Genomic DNA, 22,450 nt, shown 5'->3' with positions numbered 1-22,450 from the left:
CTAATGGGTTTTTCTGGGGCTTTAATATACCATAACTATGTGCATCATAACTTATTTCTTTTGGAACGTTTATGAAAACTGAGAATCACGAGATTGTATGCAAAGTATATTTGTTTATGGAGTGCCTGAAAAATAGATAATAAAAAAAACTCTGATGACGTTGATGAGCCTGACAACCCGGAAGTAGGGTTGTTCGTTCACTACTAGCGCACTAAAGCTACTTCATTTCATATGCCAGTGAAGTCATGGGGGCTGTGTTTCTCAGCCTTTACTGACAGCTGAGAGTCTTTTTTTAACAAGACATTAAACGGAGAGCCCTGTTCATCATAAGGTATGTTTCTGGAAGCTGTCGGAGGGACAGTGAGGACTGAAGCCATCTCTCTTGTAATGACAGAATCGTCACTGTGTACTTGCGCATTGTTGGCTTGTTAGCAGGTAGCTACTGCGATGGTTTGCTGTAAAGTCTTTCACGGTATCCAACATATTGCAACGATGATGTCATCCTTATAAAGCCACATATGTTTAGGACATGTACCTAATAACTGCTTAGTTAGTGTCACAGTGCTGTGCTTGTTATGATGCGTTGGTCACAGGCTAAACAAGGCGATTAATTTAGCTAACATACAGCTATTTCCCAATCAAACGTGACAGTCCTGACAAGCGACATATAAACCATTGAAATGCTTCAACCGGTTGCTGAAATTGTTGTTTAACCTAATGAATACCCTGTCAAATCATAACTATGTTAGTAAGCTCGTAATAATAAACTGCCTGGTATCTTGGTGGCTAGCTAGCTAGCTAGCTACTGGGCTAGTTAGGCTATGTGCAGGTGTTTGTCTAGAAACGCTGCTCAGTCTACCTCAGTTTGTCTGGGCAGATTATAATGTACGTGTAATTTGACATCAAAATGACAACTATAATAATAAGAAACACAAACCTGTTGCAGATTACATCTTTAAATCTAGCCTAATACTAGGGGAAATATTTGACCAAATATGGTTCATTTATTGGGCTTAATACCCATAGATCTGCATTTAGAACATCTTGTTTCCTTTGGTTTGTCTTTTTTGGTTGCAGACCACCCACTATCCACCATCATCACACAGTAAACCAGGAGCGATGACACAGTTATGGCAGTTTTATTGTGATTTATTTTACAATTGAGTATATCAGACCTGAAATCTTGCATCCCTCTCAGCACAGCTCTACTTCTTTGCACTATATTGTTTTGTGTTAGATTTAAATACATCTGGCTGTTATAAGAAATGTACAAAAGGACGAAGACTAAGAACACACTGACTTTTTGATAGATTTCATATTTCTGTGAACCCTCCATTTTGCTGTTCATGTAGTGTTACAGTAGTTGGCAATGGCTGAGGATACATAAGTGTCCGAGCTTTAGGGAAGTGCAGGGTAACACTGTATATCAGCATTATATACATTGTTACAAGTACAGTAAAAGCAGGGATTCTATTAACAGAATTGGCTGGGGTAGCTTTTGGCAAGGGTCCTCAATTTCTGATAAAGAGTTTGTTGATCCGTTTAATACGGATGCTCAATATCATTATTAATGCATGAATCTGTAAGGAATATATAATGCATACAGCACTGTGTGCATCTCAATGTATAGTCAGTAGCTTACTCAGCCTTGTTGCAGTGCAGTGAAATAAACATCAAAGTCCTAGAAAACCCTGAAGAAATAGTTCATGATGAAATGATTTGGCTACATTTCTCTCAGCCGTGTTCTTCTGTCTGGCTTCCTGTTGCCTAACATGCTTTTCAAGTCACTCTGAAGTATTTCTGAAAGAGGGACTTAACGTGGGGTGTGTTGCTTAGTTTGCCCTGAGTCACTTTATATTTCAGAGGGCAGCTTGGGCTGATTCAGTGTTTATTCTGCTCAGCCAATGGGCACTGTGCAAATTCAAGCAGGTGCCTTAAAGTGTGTGTCAAACTGAATGTTAAAGGGTTATGCTGAGCTAGGAAGGTTTATTATGAAGCTGCCTCTTTCATTGATTGAAAAGACTTTTGCTGACATTTGACTGACTGTTCTGTACCTCTTTTATTTTTCTGTCACTGTTTTCAACACTCTTACTTTAGCTGCCAGGTCAGGCGTGAACATGGAGTCTATGCTTAATAAGCTAAAAAGCACCGTCACCAAGGTGACGGCAGATGTCACCAGCGCTGTTATGGGCAACCCGGTGACACGGGAGTTTGAGGTTGGACGACATATTGCCAGCGGGGGTCCTGGCTTGTGCTGGAGGATCTATAACGGCACCAAGAAGTCCACCAAACAGGTTTGTGTGTTGATATCCTCCCCCTGCCCACTCCCCATTCATAAAGGTTTGATTTTAAATGTGAACAATCTGACTAAGCATGTGCTGTGTGCCTTGTTGAAGCTCATTTCAGTGCCTTGTTGATCTTCTTTATCCCTTCAGGAAGTCGCAGTGTTTGTGTTTGATAAGAAGACGGTTGATAAGTATCAGAAATTTGAGAAGGACCAAATTGTGGATTCGCTGAAAAAAGGGGTGCAACAGCTGACCAGACTGCGTCACCCGCGTCTCCTGACTGTGCAGCATCCTCTTGAAGAGTCACGGTGATTAACACACACACTGTCACAAACACACATACCAAGGAAAGATTCACACCTCAAAGAGGGGCTTGACAAAGTTGCATAACAAATGTATTTGCCTGCCTCTGTTTGTGCATGTGAGCAGGAGCCTGTCATGATCAAAGACTCTGCACACTGAATAATTTATGCCCCTGAGGGCCAGAAAAGGTTGACGCTGTCTTTAAGTTACTTTCTTTTTGCCTTTTTTTCTTTTGAACTTACAACTGGGGAAACTCAAAATTCAAAAATGTTTCTGTTTTGCCTTTCCTCATGTTGCTCTAAGTGTCTGTTGAGGAATAACTCAACATTTACAAAGCGGTTGTTTCAAATAATAATAATGTAGATGTTCTGTGTGGCCCTCAGAGACTGCTTGGCGTTCTGCACGGAGCCTGTGTTTGCCAGTCTGGCCAACGTGCTGGGCCAGAGGGAGAACCTGCCCACCCCCCTGCCCACCGACATCAAGGAGTACAAACTGTACGACGTGGAGACCAAGTTTGGACTGCTGCAGGTGAGAGTGCAGACAGGTTAGCTGGCTTAAACTGCAACACATGATTATCTTAATATGTTGCCAATTGGATGACTTGTTGCCAATCATTTGCTTTGTATATAATAAGGTCTCGGTAATCATCAACATCTGTAATTACTGCGCCATACATGATGTGTACACTGTTGCTCATTGGCAAATAACAGTTTAGTTCTAGTTTTTGGTTTAGTGTCCATTTGTCAGATGTATACTGAAACGTTGTTAAATGAGAACACGCTTGCACGAACAAGTCTGAAGTTAGTGGGTTTTTGGTTAGAGGCCTGAAGGATGCTCTGTGGTGAAAACAAGCCTAAGAGTTTTCACTTTTGTTTTATGAACTAAAATATGTCTGTTCAAACCCAACTTGTGAATTTCTAAGCTTTTACATCTCTATCAAACGGTGATTCCTAAGTAGTGGCTAAATTAAATCACGAACTACAAAAATGTCTGCATTGGAAAGTCTAATATGAATTCATATGCTAGTACAGTTGTACCAGCTCCATTTCACGCCTCTCCTTGAAGTATATCAGACCTCATTGTGTTCTCACGTGTGTTCCCATATGATCTTAATTACAGATTTCTTGCCTTTTCCACAGCTTATATAAGATAAGGAAGTGATGACTGCCATAGAAACCATGTACTAATCCTGTAGTTATAACAGAAACTGTTTCACCCTTTAACACCAAACCCTGACATCTTCATTCCTCCTTCCCCTCAGATCTCCGAGGGATTGTCTTTTCTCCACAGCGGGGTGAAAATGGTCCACGGCAACCTGTGTCCAGAGAACATCATCCTGAACAAGAGCGGAGCCTGGAAGATCATGGGCTTTGACTTCAGCATCTCCTCCAACAACCCCTCAGACGCTGAGGTGTGTTGGATCACTTAGATTTCTAATGCTCTACCAAATTAACATTTTGGAGTATTGTCACATCTTTATCTCCTCATGTTCTCTCGTCTTCCTCAGCCTAAGTACACATGTAAAGAGTGGGAGCCCAACCTCCCCCCACTCTCCCTCCCTAACCCCGAGTACCTGGCCCCCGAGTACATCCTGTCCGTCAGCTGTGACTCCGCCTCCGACATGTACTCGCTGGGCGTGGTCATGCATGCCGTCTTCAACGAGGGCAAGCCTGTTTTCCAAGTCAACAAGCACGACATATTCAAGAGCTTCAGCAGGCAACTGGACCAGGTGGGTGGAGCTAAGATAAAATGGACACACGTCAGGACAAGCTACTGAGGACTTGATTTTTAAGAATATCTCAAGAGTTTTTTACTTTTGCCACTAAAACACTGGTTCTCATCTCTGTTGTGATCCATTCCGTCTATGTTTTTCAATTCTAGCTGAGCAGCATAAGTCCAGCAGTGCTGAACAAGCTCCCAGAGGAGGTTCGGGAACACGTCAAGATGCTGCTCAGCGTCACACCCAACGTGCGACCGGATGCTGATCAGATGACTAAGGTTTGCACTGTTGGCACTACATGTCTGGAGATACAAATAAAGTGTGTGTGCTTATGTAGATGATATCTAATTTGATCTGCATTTTCTTTAAGGACACATTTTTCTCGTTCTGTTTTTGTGTGTTTTGTTCAGATTCCATTTTTTGACGACGTGGGTGCTGTGACCCTGCAGTACTTTGACTCCCTCTTCCAGAGAGACAATCTACAGAAGTCCCAGTTCTACAAAGGCCTCCCTAAAGTCCTGCCCAAACTCCCCAAGGTAACTGCTTGTACATTTTGTACAGGGAATGCAACCTTTATCAGGTCAAAAGTGTTTTTTTCGGAATTTAATAAAAATAGCCAAAAGGACTACTGATTTCAGACCTATCATTCCCTGTTGTATCAGAACTTTTAAAAGAACATCTAGTGTTACCTAAACTGCAATATGTTCTAAATGTGTTTACTGAATGGGTACTGCATGTTTAGATCCATTTGAGGTCCAACTTTTTGAATAACTGATGTTACTGTAATGATGCTTTCAGTGCTTCTATTTCTGTTTATATGTGTGTTAACTGGCACAGTACAAAAACATGCACTTGTGAGTCAATTTCTTGAACAGTTTCTTGAAATGTTTAGTTCCTGTTTTGTCTTCCCTTAATGTGGTCCCTTGAGAACTCATCATGAACATGCAGTATTACAGTCTGAGTATTCGTTCATGGCTTCTGTGACCCACTCATGTCTCTCAGAGAGTGGTGGTGTATCGGATCCTTCCGGCTCTGACCTCAGAGTTTGTGAACCCGGACATGGTTCCCTTCGTGCTGCCCAACGTGCTGCTGATCGCAGAGCAGTGCACCAAGGAGGAGTACGTCCGGCTCATCATGCCCGACCTCACGCCTGTTTTCAAGCAGCAGGAGCCCATTCAGGTACACCCTCACAGAAACAAGCGTTAAAAACGACTATTGTTTGTAAGCTTTGGCTAGAATGTGCTTTCCCTCTTTAAATCTTTGCATGATCATTTCGCCCCTTTGGCATTTGTTTTGGGGATTTGATTAAATATATCTAAAGAGCATGCTTTGTTTGGCTTTGGTCTGTCACTTTATCAAGACTTGTCTCTCTCTGTATTTCTCTTCCCATGCATCTTCAGGCTAGTAACATGGTGAGTGGTCTTTGCTGTGAATATGCTCCAGTCACTAGTTTGTGTTGTATGTCTAAATTAATGCTCATCATCAGCCACCTATAGCCCCGCCTCTTCCATTTACTACTTCAGTCATATGTAGAGAACAACATGAGCTTTTGTTTTCCTGACTGAGTCCCTGTGCTGCGCAGATCCTGCTGATATTCCTTCAGAAGATGGACCTGCTATTGACCAAGACCCCCTCAGAGGAGATTAAGAACAGCGTGCTGCCGATGGTCTACAGAGCCCTGGAAGCGCCTTCTGTACAGATCCAGGTATGGGGGGGTAGGGCTGCTTAGAATTTGACGTTTTGCTGAGTTTCAGGTAAACTCAGGCAGTTGGAGACCCTTTAAAGCAGAGAAGTCAACACTAAATCAATTACTGAACATGGCATACTTGTGTTTTCAGTGCTGCTTTTCAGAGCATAGTTAGATTTGATGCATTGGCATCATATAAATGTCAGATTTCCTAACTTATGTGTTGTCCATGGCTGAGCAGGAGCTGTGCCTGAACATCATCCCAACGTTTGCCAACCTGATCGACTACCCGTCCATGAAGAACGCTCTCATCCCTCGAATCAAATCTGCATGCCTACAGACCTCTTCACTTGCTGTGAGTCTCCAATATCAACATTTTCTGCTCTCAGCTTGTACTGTTTCCCAGGCAACAATAGTGTTTCTATAGTGATTCCTTTTAGGTGTCTATACTGTTGACCTTGTCCCTTTGTAACACCTTTATTCTACTCTTCTACCAACTACTGAAATGATTGAGTTTCAAATGTATTTAGATGTTTTAAGTATCTTTCCATGTTCTTGGTAGGTACGAGTGAACTCCCTGGTGTGTCTGGGGAAGATTTTGGAATATCTTGACAAGTGGTACGTCATCGATGAGATCCTGCCCTTCCTACAACAGATCCCCTCCAGAGAACCAGCAGTACTCATGGGGATTCTGGGTAAAGAAAAAGGACAAGCCACACTCCACTCAACTTCTACTAGAGATAAGCTGATCTATCAGCCATTGCTCAGATACCTGTTAAAAAAAATTAAATAAAAAAACAGCCACACAGAGATCATGATGTCAAATTGAAGTGAAGAAGACATCTACAAGTCCTTAAGCAGTTGTAACAGTTTGTTATAAAAAATATGTTGGACTAGCTTCCTTTCGTTAAGTAAAAAACATTAGATAAAGTATGATTTACTGCATTTCTTTCTTTTACGTAGCTGAATTTTAATGATCTAGAAAATTGAGATATTTTTAATTTTTGTATTTGTTGGAGGAAAAGTAAGAGGATGTCTTGATGCAGTTTTGGAGAAAAATGCAAATGTCTAAATAGACGTTTTGTTATTAACATGCGATTTAATTAAAACGTACTAGAAAGTAGTAGTGTAAAGTAATTAAGTACATTTACTCAAGCACTGCTCTTAAGTCAATTGTTTGGCTATTTTGTACTTCTACCCACTACATTTATTTAATACCTTTAGTTACTTTTCAACATTTTATTAATGATTTGAATTATAATCAACTCTCAAATCAGACTTTAGTTCCACCTGGAGTAAATCCACAAGCTACCCTGCAGTATACAAAGTCATTAACACTAGCTGCACCTTTACCAGCTTTGAGAACACTTTCATGATCAATAATTATAAAACATATCATATATATTATTCTGAAATGGACCAATCTGCATAATGACTACTTTTACTTTTGGTACTTTAAAGTGGACCTATCATGCTATATTTGAATAATATAGTGTAGGACCATACCTATATAAGGCATATTTATACTTTTTATTTTTCAAAATACCAAATAGATCATGCATTTTAGCCATTCCTCATTTCGCTCAATGTAACACTGTCTTTGCATCATGGGCTGATTCTGTGAGAGCAGCGCCATCTACAGGCCTGGCATATGTACTACAGCGTCTCCAGCGCTTTCCAACGGCAATGTCCGTGGCTGTCTCCTCCTGATTGGTGGAGTTGGCCCAATAGCCGTAGCGCCACTTCTGTGACGTCATAGAAGTGTTCAAATCTGGATCAGTCTGTATCAGATCCGTTGCAGCCCCTTTTTAAGAGATTTGGGTATGGAGGAAAATAGAGAGGGTTGTGTTTTCTGACACTTGGTGAGTTCTCTGGAACACCGGAGACACATATTCATGTGTAAAAGACGTACAAAAGTGCATTTTGCATGATAGGTCACCTTTAAGTATATTTTTATGCTAATACTTTTGTACTTTAACTCAGGTAACATTTTGAATGCAGGAATTTGTACAAGTTGTAACAGAGTATTCCTACACTCTGGTACTTCTACTTTTACTTAACTACAAGATCTCTTCTCCCACCTCTGCTAAATAACAAATAAAAAGTCACATATATGTCCCTGTGTGCATCACTACTTACTGGCATATTTTAAACACTTAATGATTGGTTATTTGACTTCTGAATTCTTGTAGGAATCTATAAGTGCACCTTCAGCCACAAGAAGCTGGGCATCCCCAAAGAACACCTTGCCACCAAGAGCCTGCCCCACCTGGTCTCTCTGAGTATAGACAACAACCTCAACCTTAGCCAGGTACAACACACATGCGACATATTTTGATCATCTGCAGAATTGCTTTTGTTCCCTTTTTATGTAATATTGTTCAATTCATCCCAGTTTAACTCGTTCATGGCGGTCATTCGGGAAATGCTGAATCGGATGGAGGCCGAACACAAGACCAAGTTGGAGCAGCTGCACAGCATGCAGGAGCAGCAGAGGTGTGTGTCACATTTAATTAATCACCCCCCACTATATCCTCCTTTGGAATCTCTCTGACTAAATCTGAAATGGTTATACATATTAATGTGGATTTTATACAAACTATTATCTGGGGTAATGGATCTGTCTCAGAAAGCAATTAGCATTTGATCCTGGCCACATGAATATGATAATGGCACGACTAACCATGCTCTTATGAATGCCTCCGTTCAAATCCTTTCGCTCCCTGATTCAGTTCATTGTGTCTCTTCTAACAGGAGTATAAACATCCCAAACCCAGGGAACCAGACAGAGATGAACAAGAGCTCTCCTAACAGCAGCAACCAGGTGAGAGGGTGTTTCTATGACAACATGAGATTATATTTAAAGTACTGTGTGAACACCATTTTTTTACAATGAAGTTCTTGTTTTATACCTTTCTGTGGTGCAAAATTCAATTGAAATGTGTCTTTTCTCAGATTGATGATATCTTCGGCTCCTCAGGGGTTAATGGGAAAGAGAATGGACCTGCAGCAGCCGCCCCACAGCCTAATAGAGTATGAAAACAATGTCATACCTAATATCCAGAAATGTCCACCTTTAGGTACCAGTCTAATTTCTCCATGGTGTCTCTTGTTTTGCACCCCCCATAGATGTCTCTGACTCTGGAGGAGAAGCAGCGATTGGCTAAGGAGCAGGAGCAGGCCGCCAAGCTGAGGAACCAGCAGCCGTTAGCGCCTCAGAGCATCAAACCAGCCAACACTTCCAACACCAAGGTAACGCCTCAAAACATCTGTGTGCACAAAGAACAGAAAACTAAATACGGAGAGGCAACCGAGGGAAAGACGAATGTGGAAATCCATTTTTCTAAGACTGATCTAAATAGTTTTCCCTCCTCTAATTATGACTTGAGTACAGGTGAGAAAAGGTTTGCCTACATGATATTTCTAAAGCCCTTAATTAAATTGGTATGGGGAACATTTTACATTTTTCTAGTTGATAAGTGTTTGCTACTACCCCATGTCATAAATAGGACTTAAATCTCTCATGGTTTATTTCCAGGTGATTTCTCCATGCCGGGGTTAGTGTTCACAAAATATATGTACAAAATCATGCAGGCGAAACTCTTCTTTCTCCATCCGTTCCTAAGCCACAACATAATGAAATCTGACTCCAAAACAATATATCATCAACATTTCTCATACTCTGTTGCCTCACAGGGTCTCCTTATAAAACATTTGATGAGTTTAAACCCGCATCTTGTTTTTCTTGCAGACTAAAGATCTGACCAGCAGCCTGCTCAACAACATGACCTCGCTAAACAGCCTCTCATTGGCCAACACGGCTCGCCCCTCCCCAATGCAGGGCTCCACCATCGCTGCCTTCCCCTCCCCCGGCCCCATGGTGGGCTCCATGGGCGCCCCGGTCTCCAACGGCTTCAACCCGTCCATGGGCTTCCAGGCAGGGGGCATGGGGATGGGCATGCGTCCTGCGGGCCCCGGCCTCTACAGCGGCATGGCAACCACCACCAGCACCCCCAACTTCGGAGCTCTGACGCAGAGTCAAGGACCCCTCGGGCAGACCAATAAAGATCTGTCAGCGTTGGACAGTCTTTTTAAACCCAGCCAGCCCAAAGTCACCCTCAACCAAATGGCCCCGCCCAGCACCAACGCCCCGTGGCTCAATCAGTTTGGTTCGGCCCAGAACGCTCAGACTCAGATGCACGCTGCTCCTGTTGCTATGGGAGGGGTGCCCAGCAGCTTCGGGATGCAAGCAAACCCTTTTTTCAGCCCGCAGAACTTTGCTCCACCCTCCGCTGCTGCCCCCAGCCCCCTGGACCAAAGTGGAATTAAACATAGCGCATCTGTCAACAACGATCTGAAAGACTTGTTCGGCTAGATTGCCAGGTTAAACATATTATTTTAGTAACTTTGGATAAAAGAACCTTGGACAAGACACTGATTGAATGTGAAGATTTCAAATCCGATCAAGGGCGTTGCTGTGTGTATTTTTAAACATGATCTAGTATAAATTCTGTTCACATTCGGCTGGCAAATTAACCTGCGCCTGATTCAATTTCTACTTGACCACAAGGACAAAAGGCTGGGGTGGGTACTAATTCTTCTAAGCTGTGTTTCTTTACATGCTGCGGTTTCCTACTGATTTTCTACTTGACATTCTCGGGCGTCCCAACGTCGTGAGTTGAGATGAATCCCAACTCAGTTAATTCAGGAGAGTTTTGTGTTCATATCATGAGTGGCTGAATCACCCCTCAAAATTGGCAGAAAAAGAAGGAAAAAAGTGGCTTCTGCTCAGTTTCATGCTGCTGTATCTTTATTGCTTATCCGGACTATTTTAGGATTGGCTGCATGTCTAAAGGGATCAGAGAGTTGGCTTAAAAAAAAATGTCAGAGCCCAGTGGGAGGGTAGCACTGATCTGCATCCAGGAAGCTCCTCCAGGGACAATCTGAAATGAGGAAAATAGAAAGCCCAACAGTCGCAGTTTAGATGAGAGAGGTAGCCCCACTGCAGTCCGTCTCCATGGTAACTGTGTCTCTGCAGCACCTCAGAGTGGACTGATGATCCAGTTTGCTCTTCTTTTTTTTTTTTTACCCTTTTGTCTTATTCTTTCAACATCAGGTTTAAAAGCTGCAAAACATGCTCTTATTTGTTTGTTTCGACTTCCAAGCAAGCATGTTGAAAAGGGAAGGGTTACTGTTCTCTGGTTGGTGACGAACCTTTCACCTCCTCTGGTAACTAAAACATCTGGAAATGCAGTATGGACAATTTATGTGTCTAGTGGAATGGGATGTGTGGAGTAGCTATTACAGCGGCGTCCTTTAAAAAGATGCTAATGCTAAAGGCAAACGTGAAGGACCACATGCACTGCTTAGGCTGTTGTGCCTTACATGGGTACATGTGTAGGATTAGACAGACAGCGCTCATCTGTTACTCAAGTATTAATAATTTCACTTTTTAACCCGCTGTCTTTGCTTCTCAAATTACTTGCTTTGTCGCATGCTACTGAACTTGACCACAAAAGATCTAAAGCTTATTTTCCGATAAAGATTCCAGTGAAAAACTATTTGGAAGTTTATAAGCGTCTCCAAATCCTCCTTCCTGTTGACCAGTTTATACAATGATAAAGATGATCGCTATATATTTTCAGCACTTTTCAGCTGTCTGAGGACCAGTGCTGGTTATGAAGAAGTGTATATATGATATAGTTATTTAAAGATGGGTTGCTCTGTGAGGGCCTTGGCATTTTTACATCCCTGTGATAATGGTTGAGAGGCCTTAGATGAGTTGGTGCAATAATCCTCTTTGGTTGTTAAGCGTGAACATGGAATGGCTCCTTACATTAATCTCCACCCGACAGAAAGAAAACTACATAGGATTGTCAGATTTCTAAAAATGTGTACTCATTCTAAATCTTACATTTTGGAAGATAACTACACCACTTTAGGGTTTTTAGATGAACCTCGGTCACAGTGTGTTCAGTGATTGTTAATACGCCGTTTGTTACTGGATTCCTTTCTGTGTATTAATGCCTCTTTAACAAGGTGAGCTCCTTCAATCCGCATGGCCGTGTGAATTTGACTCTACATTCCCCAATCTTTGTCATACAAGACTACAAATGTTTCAGTGATTCGGCGTAAATTGTGTGGTGGTTTTGATTTCATCTCAAGTGGATGTGATCTGTGAAGCGTGCGTCACATTATCCTAGCAGAACTCCAAAGCAGAAAGCTTATTCTTCTATGAGATTGTTTGTATACCACTGCTGTCGATATGTGTGTAGTGTTGCCCTTCTATTACTTGTTGAGGTGCTGGTCTCTGAGGTGGTTCACTGAAAATCTGTACATATAAAGGAAAGTACACAATCGAACCTCTCAAAGGCTGCTGGTTATTTGTGTGATGGCTTGAATCACTGCATCAGACCGTGGAGTTTAAATCACTTTAATGTAGAAATGAAGTGCAGAAATGGCAGTATTTTTGAAATGTTTATGCACATTAGCAGACAGCTTTAAATATACATCTAAGTCAACTTTTTGGTTCAAGGTAAAAAAGGTAAACAATATATATATATATATATTTTTTTTTTTTAAAGAACCCTGATTAAAAGACAGTATTCATGAATCATAAACATGTTAGGATGCTAAAAAGAGGTATTTTTCTTTCATTAATAGTACTTCCCTGATTCATTATGTCTGTGCTATAATATTGCCGGACAGTTTTAAACAAAATAAATCCTAGTCGATGCAGCAGAACACAAGGTATTTCTTTTTTATTTCATGCACTTGTGATTATATTACCCACAATGCAACTTGGCGGTTGACATTCTGGTCAAAGGTTTGGCAGTGTTATGCTTCTTGCTGCTATTGTAGCCTGAAGCTGAAGCCTCAAACAAAGATAAGTTCTCAACACCCCAAGATGTTTTAAATTGTCTTTAGCGCCAACTGACTCTATTTTTTTATTTAAGTGACATCGCTCGAGTCAATTTTGATCAGATTTAACTTATATTTGGAGTCCCAAAAGCTTTATACAACATTATCCACATAAGCAAGAGTGCTCCCCAATACCTGTAAACAGACAGAGCAATGTCATATCAGTGGAGTTCCCCTTTCATCTGAACGCAACCTGATTAAAACCCAAAAAACGTATCTTTATGATGTCTTAAAGTAACCTAACCAAAGCTTCTAAATCTAATCATAGAAAGCAATGCCAATATAAGGCACTAGAGGGGATAAGTTAAAGTGGACCTATCATGCTATATTTGAATAATATGTTGTAGGGCCATACCTATATAAAACATGTCTGTGAAGTTTTTTTTCAAAATACCAAACAGATCATGCATTTTAGCCATGCCTCATTTCGCTCTATTTGCTCTTTTCCAGCCCTGTTTTTGCAAGGGGTGATTCTGTTCCAAATGAGCTGCAGCTGACCATGCCCCCTGCAAAGGAGGGGGGCGAGGCACGAGCATCATTTTACCATGCTGTTGCCATGCTTTTGCCATGCCATGGCAACCCCCCATTCCTCTGATAGGTGGAGAGTTGCCCATATAGGCGGAGCTCCTTGTTTCTGACGTCAGAGATATTTCAAATCTGTATCAGTCTGTATCAGATCCGTGAAAGCCCCGTTTTTAGAGATTTGGGTATGGAGGAAAATAGAGAGGGTTGTGTTTTCAGACACTTGGTGAGTTCCCTGACACACCGGGGACACAGATTCATGTATAAAAGACGTGAGAAAGTGCATTTTGCATGATAGGTCCCCTTTAAATTAGTCAATATGAACAATCCCTGACAACTTCATGTTTAAAGTAATCCTATTGTGTCATTCAATAAGCAAAATGAAAGACAGTTTGAAAATCAGTGCAGAATAATTCTATTGAGAGACAACCTGAGGCATGAAGTGAGGTCAGTGTGAGGATCAACATTAAGACGACTTCTACATCTGTTGACGTCACACAATCACTGGGTGAGCCTCCTCACTGATCGGGTGGTGGTTGTGGACATGTTCTTCTGAGTCATGGCTGCGAAAAGAGAAAACAATGCACATTTAGACTCCTGATAAACAGAATGATTAATTACTGTGAAATTACCATCTTATTTTGAAAGGGGGACATTACAAAACAGAACTTTAGCACACCTGAGAAGTTTAGCTCATAGCTAAACCTGTTGGCGGTAAACTTCATGGAGCCTGACGGGGTCTGTTGGTACTGCCGCTCAATGTCCTGACTGGAAATGCTGCTTTTGGAATTTGAATATTCTTTCCATATTCCACCGATATCCTGAAACTGCCATCGTGGTGAAGTGCCCAAACTGCAGAATAGAATAATATAAGTGGAAAATATTCACAGGAGCATACACTGTTCACATATTACTGCCACATTAAATGAGCTGGTGTTGCCAGGCAGATTTGGCACATAAGAGACAGAGACATGAGTCTAGCAGAAAATGTATTTACAAATGAGAAGGGAATAAGGAACATTTCACTTCTTAATAATGTTTTTTCATTTTAAGGTGTAATTGGGTTTCATTGTTTGTCTTTTGACCCCTTTCTACTTAATAACACAAACCAAATGAATTATTGGGAAGGTGAACATAGTATTAATTAAGAGGCACCCCTGAAATGGCAATATACTTTCTAGTATAGTATATTTTCAAATGAGGGGACTTTGGTTAATTCAAATAAGAAGTATGGTATGTGTTTAAAGGTTATTAATGATTATTATGGTGGTGGTTTAAGGGTGAAATGTATCTCCTGACCTGCTGTCCTGTTGACTCCCAGAGTCAGCAGTCCTCCTCACTGCTCTCCTGGTCCCGATCGTGTCATTGACTTGACTCATGCCTACGACAGACAAGCGTACAGGGTTTAAATGGCAATTCAAACTGCTCTCCTCTACTAAAGCAAAACGATTGATTGTTTTGTTTAGCAGGAGTGGCTGTGTAGCTGTATTTGTGTTCCTTACTAGAGAAGTTGAGCGTGTAGGAAAATCTTCTGATCTTGAAGGGAAGTTGGCCCTGAGGATTCAGCTGGTATTGTCTCTCAAGGGCAGTGCTATCAAATGAACATACCTACACACAAATAGAAAACATAGGTCCATTTAATAGAGGGAAGCAGAGTCCAAGCATTTGTAATTTGACCACCAGATGCCGCTGTAACTGTTATATTATTCACCAGACAAATTAAAGGTCCCATGTCATGGCCATTTCTACTGATCATAATTCCATTGTTGAGGTCTACTAGAATAGATTTATATTGTGCAATTCTCCAAACTCACATTGGTTTCTCATACAGCATCTCTGTATAGTATGTGTATTCACTCCTAAACGGCTTGTTGGAGCTCCTGCCTCCCCCCCCCTCCCTGTGAGCCCAGTGGACTCTGATTGGTCAGCTCGCCCACTCTGTTCTGATGAGTCCACCACCGTTACAGCGGAACATCAGTGGTTATGTGTTACAATGGCGTTAGCAACCAGAAAATGACACCAGTAATGACAAACAGATGAGAACACTGTGTGGGGTCTGGTTCGCTGCTGCGAGGAGCGGACAGTGTGAGCTGGCTTACTGGTGTGGTTTCCTGGTTGCTGCGTGGGGTTGGCGAGACAGCGAGACACAGCGAAACCCAGCCCGAAACCAGCCAGAGCACACACACACACCCGCAGCCTGGCTGTGAGTCTTTGTGTATGCTCACACACAGACTCACAGCCTCGCCGCGTCCCGCCGTCTCAGGCTGAGAAATGGACCAATCCGCGAACGTAACGGCTACGCGGATTGGTCCATTTGGACATCTCCAACGAGGCGTTCTGGGGCATCTCCAACGAGGCGTTCTGGGGCAGCATAGACAGTTTTTTTCTGCATTAGAGTTTTACTCGCTACAGGGTATACTTTGAGGGTTTGTGACTCTGCAGACTGTTTACATGCAGAAAAAGCTACATAACACACAAGGGGACGGGTAATAACCGGAAAAGCATGATATGGGACCTTTAAATATATTCAACTAATCATAACTAATAAAGTTAGTGTTTCGGGCAGAAAGTAAAAAATGGTTAGAAGCCTTACTTACATGTGCATTGTACTCAGTCCATATACCCTCTTCTCCCATGAACTCCCACCTGTAGCCTCCATCTGTGAGCTGGGAGGAGGAAGCTGAAGTGGAGGAACGGCTGCAGAAAAAAACACATTTTATTCAGGGTTTAACTACTGAAATTCCCTCTCTAGTCATATTTTGTGTATATTTAAACATGTAAACAAGTCAAATATAAGTTTATGATTCCTACAGATAAAGTCTCACCTCTCTGCGTTGAAAGTGAATTTTGGACGCCTTCGTAGATTTCTGCGCAGGCCTGTGACGCAGTTTGTTTGTGTCATGGCTGCCGAATAAAATCGGTTAGATCAATAAAGACACATATATTTAATTTATTGAGCTCACAAGAGTAAAAAGATAAAAAATATCCCATACTTGAGAAGTCGAGTGAGTAGCTTGAGGAGCCCACTGTGAAGTTGAAAGACCCTCGAGGGTTAAGAGTGAACTGACGCTCCACATCTCCACTGCTGATGGACGAGGACTGCATGTTGGAGATCTTGGGGAGGAAAGCGTGTTACTAAAAACTGTTCTTAAGTAAACCTTTGAGGTACTTGGACTTTACTGGAATTTTGTTGTGTTGCTACCTTATTTACGTCATAGTCAGGGCCACATTTGATTCAATGAGTTCCACTTATGTGATTATTTTTCTTTTTCAATGCATGTTCAAATAATTGTATTGAATAATGAGATTTTATCTCAATGCTTTTATCTGGATAAATTAAAAATTAAAAAATCTCACCAAAATGTAAGGACAGGATAGAAAGTCCAAAACCTTAAAACAGATTTGTGTATGACTACATGTCGTTGTTTTGTTGTGTCCTTTTACTTAAGGTTTGCAAAGAGTATTTCTACATTGCTGCATTGTTACTTTAAAGGATCTGAATACTTCTTCCACAGCTAGAATAAATGTACAGTAATGGTCGTTGCCTGGGATTTCCCTCACCTGGGATCCAAATTCACTCCACAGCTGGTCATCTCTGAAGTACCAGCCTACGTCCTCCGTCTGGCCCTGAGGGAGGAAACTCAGTCTCTGCACCTTCAGATCTACATTCTGAGTCAGCAGTTTATCAAAGTCTATGACCACCTTCCTGTGGAGACACATGGGATTACGTTTGAGATATTTCTTGGATTGTAAAAAGATGTTATACGGCATGTTATAACACCACATACTTCTGAGTAATCTATCATTTGTCACCATCCTCATGACCAATGTAGTTGTGTTCCCTTAAGAATCTAAATACAATAAGAGAAATGTTTTTGGCATTTCTCTAAACAAGAACTAACTTACCAGAGGACAGAGGAAAAACAAAGATTCCTACTTATTTTCGTAATAAGAATAGCAGGTATTGAACAAATTACAAGGGATTTGTTAAAAGGTAATAAGTTAATCAACTCGCAATGGAAAAATCTAGTAGATTACATTTAAGGAATGGAAAAAATAACCATTAGAATCATGTCTTTGATGACCGATGGCAAAAATGGGTGAGTTATAGAACACAAAACACATGCAACGACCATTTCATGATTTTTTTTTGAATGTTTCCTGATTTCTGGATTGTTATGTAGTTATTTTATGTACGAGTTGTAATCAAATAATTTCTTAAAATGCAAATAAAATAAAAAAGATATCTAAATACTGGATGACAGGCTGCAATTTTTCAAACGTATAATATATATAATAATTATGACTTTAAAAAATGCTGAAAACTGTAAATCTTAGATGAGTAAAACACTAACATATGTTTGAAGTTGATGGTGATTCCTTTAGCTCCAGGTTGGCAGTAGTGGGTCTCGATCACATGGTCATTGTCGATTGGCAGCCATAGATGTCCATTTGACAGCTGCCACTCATAATGTTTCCCATTGACTGTAAAACAACAACATATGGGATCTCATTATCTATCTGCTCTATTGATGACAAAGAGCTTTGACAACTCAGATTAATGTTTGACACTAGTGTGCTAATAAAGTTAGTCGAAAGGTTAAAAAAGTACCCAAGTTATATCTGACTTCATCGAAATATGTCATATTATTGCCATGTACTCTATCACTCTTTCATACTTTTTAATCATGTTATACTCCAATTTGAAGTATTTGTTTCTTGGAAACGTCGACAGTCCTGATAGGAAGCAGTTAGCTGAAAGGCTAAGATGCACACTTCAGGTACTAAGAAGTCACTCAGGAATTCTAAATATCATACAAACCTGCAGTCTCCTGCCAATGGTTCATCTCGTCAGCATTTTCCTGTGAGAAACAAATATAAATATGTTCATCTCACATCACAAAGACACTTTTAGAGTCTAAGTGATTCCGTGACGAAGACTCACCATGATGTTAGGAAATATTGTCCTAATAACAACAAGGCTGTTTCAAAAACGGAAATAAAAAGAAAAAAAGGGTACTGAAACGATATCCTTTATAGTTCTATTAAATCCACTTGAATGTCTCTTACTCAGAAACCGATGTGAAGGTTTTCTTTTTAAAGAAGCTTTTCTTTCACTTTCGTTTCAGGGAAGGTCACAGATTGCACGTGAATTGCTCACGCAACAAAACCAGGAATGAAAATAACAACATGATCTTTTCAGTAAGGTCACACTCAGAAGTGGAGAAGTACTCAGATCGTGTACTTGAGTAAAAGTAGAAGTACCAGAGTTTAGGAATACTCTGTTACAACACGCACAAGTCTTCCAATAAAAAGGTTACTGAAGCAAAAGTATAAAAGTATTCACATCAAACTAAACTTAAAGTACGAAAAGTAAAAGTAGTCCTTTTGCAGATTGGTCCATTTCAGGATAATATATATGATATTTGTTAATGATTGATCATTAAAGTGTTCTCAAAGCTGGTAAAGGTGCAGCTAGTTGGAATGACTTTGTATACAGGTAGCTTGTGAATTTTACTCCAGGTGGAAGTAAATCTTGATTTAACCACTGATTATATTTTCACATCATTAATCAAAATGTGCAAAGGAAGCTAGGAATATTAAATAAATTTGTAGTGGAATCAAAGTAGCCGCAATTTAACCTCTGATTGTAGTTGGTTACAAAGTATAACAGCTGCAGGCTAACATGGACCATACTCCAAGTAAAGTACAAGCTATCTCAAAATTGTATTTTAGTACCAGTAACTTGAATTAATGCAATTTAGTTCACTTTCCACACATCTGGTTACACTTTGAATCCTCACTTCGAGGAAGCCTGCCATCTGTCATGTCTAAGAAACTCTATAGTGACAAGTTTATTCTTTATGTTAGTTTCGTCATGGTCCTTCTGTCCTGTGCTTTATTGTTTATTCCGCTTAATTAATTCTCCCTCTCATTTCAGGCCTCCGCTCCCGCCCGCCTTCTGTCTCCTGGCGTCCTTGATTACTTTCCCCGCGCCCTGGATTGGTTTCCCACCTGCGTCCCCTTCTACCGTTGATATATATATTGTGTTAGCGCCTCCTGGCTTCATGTCATGTTCGTTGTCTCTCTATGACCTACGTTCCGCTTACCTCACGGACTTCTCACGGATTACGTTATTGATCACTGTTCCTGTCTTTTCTCGAAAGGAGTGTTTTTTTCCCTTGTTTTCATTACTGTGCAAAATTTCCCCAGTAACACGCTTCTTTATTTTGAACACACCTGATCGAGTCTGATTTGAGTCGTTGGCAATTGACGTCATGCCTCAGATCCTCACTCCTTGACAGCATCTGGGTATTTCTGCTTGCAACAGATACATGATATTATTAAAAGTGAGTTTTTATGTCTTGTTTCTTTGTTCTACAGGGATTTATTTAGATTAACACAGCTGTTCGATTACTATAGTGGATTTTCAAATATTGAAAACAACAAACAATATTACATTAGATCCATTTTATGAAGGAAAATGCATAGATGTATGAAGTAGAGTAAACCTTAAGCTTCCAATAGTTTGGCATTCGGTGAGCAGAGATAAATGACAATGTTTATATTGGATTATGCACCCCCTGACTTTTATAAAACACTTAAAAAAGTAATTATTATTTACCTTGAATAATTGCATTAGACATATATCCAAACAATCAATTATATTGTACATAACAGGCAGTGTAGTATATGTAACGTGACTCTAGTGTCTGATAATTCCAGGAGTGTTTTTCCTTATAAAGCGTAATATTTGTAATGTCATATTTAATAGTACTGGTAGTAATATTATGCTCACCGGTCGTTTGCCACAATTCTGCCAAAGGAACAATGCTGTAAAGTATCCCATAATCCTGACGGTAACACTTGCCAGGCCGCGCTTTAGGGAGCTTGGTAACTTCAAAGCTTTTTTTGTTACCACATCCAACATAAAACCAAGACACAGCTCTTCTGGCCTCATTCCCCGCTTCCTATCCTGCCACCCCTCACCACTATGTTACTTTCTCTGTAACCGACGCCAATGTACTGCCACGCTCACTTCCATAACCAATGCATATCCTCACTTATTATATTATTGCCCAAATACCCCACTAAACCATCTCCAGATTGCAAGTTCGTTGATGATTAAATATGGGTTTGTCACAATTGTTTTATGATTTTCTTCTTGAGCTCTGTCAATCTCCTTTAATTCATCAGCACCAGCACACGTCGGATTCCTGCGTGAATGCTTGGTGTTCACCTGGTTCGGTCGGATCATCGACTGCAGAGGAAAATAAACAAATAAATGCTTAATGATATGTTGTGTTTCAGGAGTTTATTGCAGCAACTGACGCAGTTCTATATGCAGAGAGTTGTTTTTTCACGCGTTTATTTAGCATGGACAGATGGTCTTGTTTATAGGACTGTTTCCTAGTAACAAACCACGATTTATAAACTCATGAACTTTATTAGTAAATAGTTAACCAGTAAACAAATGTTGTGCGCTCTGTGCGTTGGTTGAAAAAGAATACGTGAAAATCCATTTGTCGGCGTGTCCTTCACGTCGAAGAGGTCATGCTGCTCTGGGGGGTTTGCTGAACTTCCTTTCCTCGCTCTCATCACTGTTATGAGCATTCAGTTGACTTCCCTCTCTGCTGAAACCGATTGAACCATCATGTTTGCATCTTCGTTAGCAAAGAAAGATACAATTTCTTAGTTTAATGATAACCAGATAACTTACCCTGTGTTGAACACATGGCCACGCTCCACTGTCCCCCAAAACTGCACGTGTGGTATTGGAGCCACAGAAAGATTCTGGAAGCTAATGGTGCTTGAGAAGCTTGTAAATATACAATTCTGGATTAATTTAAAGAAAATGGTTTGGACTTTGGGAATGGTTTATTCACACAATCCAGCCTCACTGTGCTCTGGGGCTGTTGTCGGAACAGGGTCGACGAGTTTTACTTTTCTCTTTTTTCTTTTTGGAACCTGTCGCATTTTCTGCCAAAAAAAGAATAAAAATAAACGCTGTTTCTAAGTAGAAACCTAACATTAGGCAATTACATCCAGTTCACACTAGATTGGGATTTGATTTTAGGTAAATCTACGCACATTCAAAGGCCACTTCTGCACATTTGAAGCTAGATATGGGTTTGAAGACATTATTCATTTCTACAGTCTGTATTTACATTTCAATGCTGCTATTGGGTTTTTACTCCCTAGGAAGTATTTGCACTTCAGAAATTAGTTTTCATATTTAGTTTGCAGTCGGTCCTCCACTATATGTCTTAGGATTCTTGTTGGGATTATCCTGACTTCAATATCACAACATTGTTGCGTCTTTAAGTGTGGTGCACACGACCCTGATTTCTCATGGGGGTGCTGTGCTTCCCAATGGGCAGATGTCTACGATTTGGATTTAGTGGGACAGGATTAGTCAATGTGTATTTGGTGAAGGTGTTTTGGTATACGTTCACCGCTTGAATTTGAATCTCAGAGTTTTAGGCACCGGCACGTTAACGGAAAGAGCGTTGTGGGTTACTCTGGGAACTTGTTCTTATGTGCAGGCTCTTCACCGGAGCGTGGGGGTGGCCTGTTGAGTCCTGTCCAGAAAAAAAAAGTATTCATTGTCAAATTGACAAAGAACGATCAAATGTTCAACTAGCGGATTAGCTGTATTTTTGGCCACAAAAGTAAGGTTCCCATCGTTAATTCTATTCTTACCTTGTCTTCCATACTTGATCCACTTTCGACGCGTGTGCTAGTACCAGGATCACACAGTGGTTTCCATCATCCAACGTTCAGCTCTCAGACTCTTTCCTCCACTCTCATCCGGTTAAGAAGTCTATCGTCACTGCCCTATAGACAGAGACGAGAGTCGGTCAGTTAAACGTTTTGATGTGGAAATGTTTTGCACTGCATTGTTATCTCTTACCCGTATAGTGTGTTGTAGATTTTAATGCCTTTGCAGTGAGGCAGCGAATACTGGCCTCGAGGATGTGATCTTATCATATCGCATCACACCATTTTCAC

General features: G+C 40.8%; 2 protein-coding genes across 4 annotated transcripts; one reads left to right on the top strand and one right to left on the bottom strand.

Annotated features, from left to right (window-relative positions):
- The first annotated feature begins 205 nt into the window (after positions 1–205).
- Positions 206–13,293, top strand: scyl2 (SCY1 like pseudokinase 2). 2 transcript variants are annotated; one of them, XM_010797233.1, is made up of 19 exons: positions 206–331; positions 2,098–2,294; positions 2,436–2,593; positions 2,972–3,116; positions 3,850–3,999; positions 4,096–4,317; positions 4,470–4,586; positions 4,719–4,844; positions 5,311–5,487; positions 5,709–5,720; positions 5,891–6,013; positions 6,237–6,350; positions 6,558–6,690; positions 8,188–8,306; positions 8,391–8,491; positions 8,750–8,819; positions 8,951–9,028; positions 9,125–9,247; positions 9,747–13,293. In XM_010797233.1, exons 2-19 carry the CDS (start codon positions 2,118–2,120, stop codon positions 10,368–10,370), a joined length of 2,769 nt encoding a protein of 922 aa, XP_010795535.1. In that variant the 5' UTR covers positions 206–331; positions 2,098–2,117; the 3' UTR covers positions 10,371–13,293. The 2 variants fall into 2 exon arrangements, with proteins under 2 accessions (XP_010795535.1, XP_010795536.1); XM_010797234.1 differs by lacking the exon at positions 5,709–5,720.
- LOC104967717 (uncharacterized) lies at positions 9,197–18,560 on the bottom strand. 2 transcript variants are annotated; one of them, XR_800755.1, is made up of 12 exons: positions 18,384–18,560; positions 18,261–18,300; positions 17,794–17,923; positions 17,000–17,144; positions 16,432–16,552; positions 16,264–16,342; positions 16,036–16,135; positions 14,941–15,046; positions 14,738–14,819; positions 14,118–14,290; positions 13,869–14,001; positions 9,197–9,264 (listed from the first exon to the last, which is right to left on the bottom strand). XR_800755.1 is itself a non-coding variant. In XM_010797235.1 (11 exons), the coding sequence occupies exons 1-11, from the start codon at positions 18,384–18,386 to the stop codon at positions 13,940–13,942; spliced, it is 1,041 nt and encodes a 346-aa protein (XP_010795537.1). In that variant the 5' UTR covers positions 18,387–18,560; the 3' UTR covers positions 13,677–13,939. The 2 variants fall into 2 exon arrangements, 1 of the variants encoding a protein (XP_010795537.1); XM_010797235.1 differs by lacking the exon at positions 9,197–9,264 and having other exon boundaries at positions 13,677–14,001.
- Between the last annotated feature and the right edge of the window lie 3,890 nt (positions 18,561–22,450).

This window comes from Notothenia coriiceps, unplaced genomic scaffold (assembly GCF_000735185.1).
Source record: "Notothenia coriiceps isolate Sejong01 unplaced genomic scaffold, NC01 NC01_scaffold00037594, whole genome shotgun sequence".
NCBI lineage: Eukaryota > Metazoa > Chordata > Actinopteri > Perciformes > Nototheniidae > Notothenia > Notothenia coriiceps.
The sequence above is the reverse complement of the archived record's forward strand: the minus strand, read 5'-3'. Positions and strand labels throughout refer to the sequence as shown.

Excerpts from the sequence above, each read along its gene's own strand:
- scyl2 (XM_010797233.1), top strand. The coding sequence starts at position 2,118 with ATGGAGTCTATGCTTAATAAGCTAAAAAGCACCGTCACCAAGGTGACG. Across the intron at positions 2,295-2,435 it reads CCAAGAAGTCCACCAAACAG|GAAGTCGCAGTGTTTGTGTT; the intron begins GTTTGTGTGTTG and ends TTATCCCTTCAG. Across the intron at positions 6,691-8,187 it reads AGTACTCATGGGGATTCTGG|GAATCTATAAGTGCACCTTC; the intron begins GTAAAGAAAAAG and ends GAATTCTTGTAG.
- LOC104967717 (XM_010797235.1), bottom strand. Across the intron at positions 14,820-14,940 it reads CTACACGCTCAACTTCTCTA|GCATGAGTCAAGTCAATGAC; the intron begins GTAAGGAACACA and ends TGTCTGTCGTAG. Across the intron at positions 14,002-14,117 it reads CTATGAGCTAAACTTCTCAG|CCATGACTCAGAAGAACATG; the intron begins GTGTGCTAAAGT and ends CTCTTTTCGCAG.